Source organism: Neopelma chrysocephalum, unplaced genomic scaffold (genome assembly GCF_003984885.1).
Source record: "Neopelma chrysocephalum unplaced genomic scaffold, ASM398488v2 Primary Assembly neopelma1_97365, whole genome shotgun sequence".
Taxonomy (NCBI): Eukaryota; Metazoa; Chordata; class Aves; order Passeriformes; family Pipridae; genus Neopelma; species Neopelma chrysocephalum.
In genome coordinates this window covers 1-3,153 of record NW_020926006.1, presented here as the reverse complement: position 1 = coordinate 3,153, position 3,153 = coordinate 1, and the positions used below count along the sequence as shown (strand labels likewise).

The 3,153-nt window shown below is 70.8% G+C and overlaps 1 protein-coding gene across 1 annotated transcript in view; it reads left to right on the top strand.

The window, feature by feature from the left end:
- The window catches only part of LOC113961633 (probable carboxypeptidase X1), a gene marked incomplete at both ends in the record, with an annotated part of 4,398 nt that extends 1,278 nt beyond the window's left edge, over positions 1-3,120 (top strand). Inside the window, 7 exons of the mRNA XM_027672053.1 lie at positions 10-160; positions 343-431; positions 733-856; positions 1,404-1,600; positions 1,687-1,866; positions 2,570-2,867; positions 2,940-3,120. Of these exons, the coding sequence (XP_027527854.1) occupies positions 10-160; positions 343-431; positions 733-856; positions 1,404-1,600; positions 1,687-1,866; positions 2,570-2,867; positions 2,940-3,120 (1,220 nt within the window). The remainder of the gene's footprint in view (positions 1-9; positions 161-342; positions 432-732; positions 857-1,403; positions 1,601-1,686; positions 1,867-2,569; positions 2,868-2,939) is intronic.
- Between the last annotated feature and the right edge of the window lie 33 nt (positions 3,121-3,153).

The window sequence follows — 3,153 nt, the reverse complement described above, 5'->3', positions numbered from 1 at the left end:
CCCCCCCAGGTGTTCCCCGGGAACAAGGACCCCGAGACTCCGGTGCTGAACGTGCTGCCCGAGCCCCTGGTGGGGCGGTTCCTGCGCATCAACCCCCAGAGCTGGTTCCCCAACGGCACCATCTGCCTGCGGGCCGAGGTGCTGGGCTGCCCCCTCCCCGGTGGGTACCGGGGGGGTGCCCCGGGGGTGCCCCCTGCCCCGGGGGGTGCCCGGTGGGTCCCCATACCCCGACCCGCCGGTGCCCAGCACGGGGCCGTGCCCAGGGTCGGGGGCTGGGCTGTCCCCGGGGTCTCTGACCGTGTCTCCCCCGTGTCCCCTCCCGTGCCCACCCGGCTTCCCCAGACCCCAGCGATGCCCACGCCTGGCACAGCCCGGCCCCGCCCGCCTCCGACCTGGATTTCCGACACCACAACTACAAGGAGATGAGAAAGGTGCCAGCCCTGGAGGGGAGGGGTGGGGTGGGGTGGGGTGGGGGGGTCTCCGTGTCCCTGGGGGCACCCCGGTGTGGGGCGGGGGGGTCTGTGTGCCCCCAGGGGCACCCCAGCATGGGGACGGGGGGGGTCTCTGCACCCACGAGGGCACCCCGGGACGGGGCGAGGGGTCTCTGTCCCTCGGGGGGCACCTCAGCTTGGGGCAGAGGGTCTCTGCCCCTCGGGGACACCCCGCAGTGGGGCGGGGGGGTCTCTGTGCCCCCCCCCAGTGCCGCTGAGCCCGCTGCACCCCCCCCCCCAGCTGATGAAGCGGGTGAGCGAGGAGTGCCCCGACATCACCCGCGTGTACAGCATCGGGCACAGCTCCCGCGGCCGCCGCCTCTACGTCATGGAGATCTCCGACCACCCCGGGCAGCACGAGCTCGGTGGGACACGGGGGCCACAGCGGGGGGGACAGGGACACCCGGGGCGGGGACATGGGGGGACTGGGACACACGGGTTTGGGACATGAGGGGACAGGGACACGCAGTCGGGTGCAGGATGGGGCGACTGGGGACACCCGGGATGGTGCTGGATGGGGAATGGGGTGGCTGGGAATGCCCAGGATGGGGATGGGGTCACTGGGAACACCCGGGATGGTGCAGGGGATGGGCACAGTCACCAGGGATGCCCGGGCTGGCACAGGACAGGGACAGGGTGGATGGGGTGTGCTGTGACACGCAGACTGGTGCAGGATGGGGACGGGGGAGGACAGGGACACCCAGGATGGTGCAGGTGGATGGGGACAGTCTGCAGGGACATCCAGACGGGTGCAGGACGGGGTGATTTGGGATGCCCAGGACGGGGTGATTTGGGATGCCCAGGGCGGTGCAGGCGACAGGGTCGGTCCCAGGGGCACCCAGGCTGGCACAGGGCACAGAGGGCGGGACAGGGGTGGCCGTGCCCCCACAGCCACGTCCCCGTGCCCGGCAGGGGAGCCCGAGTTCCGCTACGTGGCCGGGATGCACGGGAACGAGGTGCTGGGCCGGGAGCTGCTGCTCAACCTCATGGAATACCTGTGCCGGGAATTCCGGAGGGGCAACCCCCGCGTGGTGCAGCTGGTCACGGACACCCGGATCCACCTGCTGCCCTCCATGAACCCCGATGGATACGAGACCGCCTACGAGCTGGTAGGGACGGGGGGCCGGAACCCCCCGGGGCCGCCCCGGGGCCCATCCCAGTGCCCATCCCAGTGCCCATCCCGGTGCCCCCGCAGGGCTCGGAGCTGGCGGGCTGGGCCATGGGCCGCTGGACCTACGAGGGCATCGACCTCAACCACAACTTTGCCGACCTGAACACGGCGCTGTGGGACGCCGAGGACAACGACCTGGTGCCCCATGAGTTCCCCAACCACTACATCCCCATCCCCGAGTACTACACCCTGGCCAACGCCACGGTGAGCCCCTGAGACCCCCCGGGCTGTGCCAGTGCCACGATGGGCCCCCTGAAACCCCCCAGTCTGTGCCAATGCCATGGTGAGCCCCCCGAAAGCCCCCATCCTCCTGTGCTGATGCCATGGTGAACCCCCTCCAATGCCCCCCCAAACTCCCCTTCCTCCCGCCCCAATACTGTGGTGAACCCCCCGAAATCCCCCCATCCTGTGCTGGCACTGCAGTGAACTCCCCAAAATCCCTCATGCCAACACCGTGGCGAACCCCCTGAAACCCCCTTCCTCCTGCACCCTGACCCCCTGCCCCAATGCCACGGCGAGCCCCCCAAACCCCGCCCGTCCTCCTGCACCGGTGCCGCCCCAAGCCCGTGAAATCCCCTCGACCACAGCGAGCCCCCCCGGAGCCCCCTCATCCTCCTGCTCCAGTGCCACGGCGAGACCCCCAAACCCCCCCCATCCTCCCACACCAGCGCCCTGGGGAGGCTGTGCTGGGGACAGACTGGGGGGGTCTCAGCGCTGTGCCCCGGGCAGGGGGTCACTGGGAGTGTTTTACCCGGGCAGGGGGTCACCGGGACCATGTCCCCTGGGCAGGGGGTCACCGGGAGCGTTTCCCTGGGCAGGGGGTCACCGGGAGCGTTTCCCCTGGGCAGGGGGTCACCGGGATCGTGTCCCCCGATCCCCCCCCCCGTGACGCGGAGCCCCCCCGCAGGTGGCCCCCGAGACGCGGGCGGTGATCGCGTGGATGCAGCGCTTCCCCTTCGTGCTGAGCGCCAACCTGCACGGGGGGGAGCTGGTGGTCACCTACCCCTTCGACATGACCCGCACCTACTGGAAGGCGCAGGAGCTCACCCCCACGCCCGACGACGGCGTGTTCCGCTGGCTGGCCACCGTCTACGCCACCGCCAACCTGGCCATGGCCAGCGGGGACCGGCGGCGCTGCCACTACGACGACTTCGCCCGCCTGGGAAACGTCATCAACGGGGCCAACTGGCACACGGTGGCCGGCAGTGAGTGGGAGTCTGGGGGGGGAGGCGTGGGGGGCGGGCCGGGGACCCCCTGAAACCCTCTGTGCCGCCCAGGTATGAACGACTTCAGCTACCTGCACACCAACTGCTTCGAGATCACCGTGGAGCTCTCCTGCGACAAGTTCCCGCACGCCTCGGAGCTGCCCCAGGAGTGGGAGAACAACCGCGAGTCGCTGCTGCTCTTCATGGAGCAGGTCGGGGTGGGGGGCAGAGGAGGGCTGGAGGGGGGACAGAGGCACCCAGGGGCCGGGGGCTCGGCGGGGAGGAC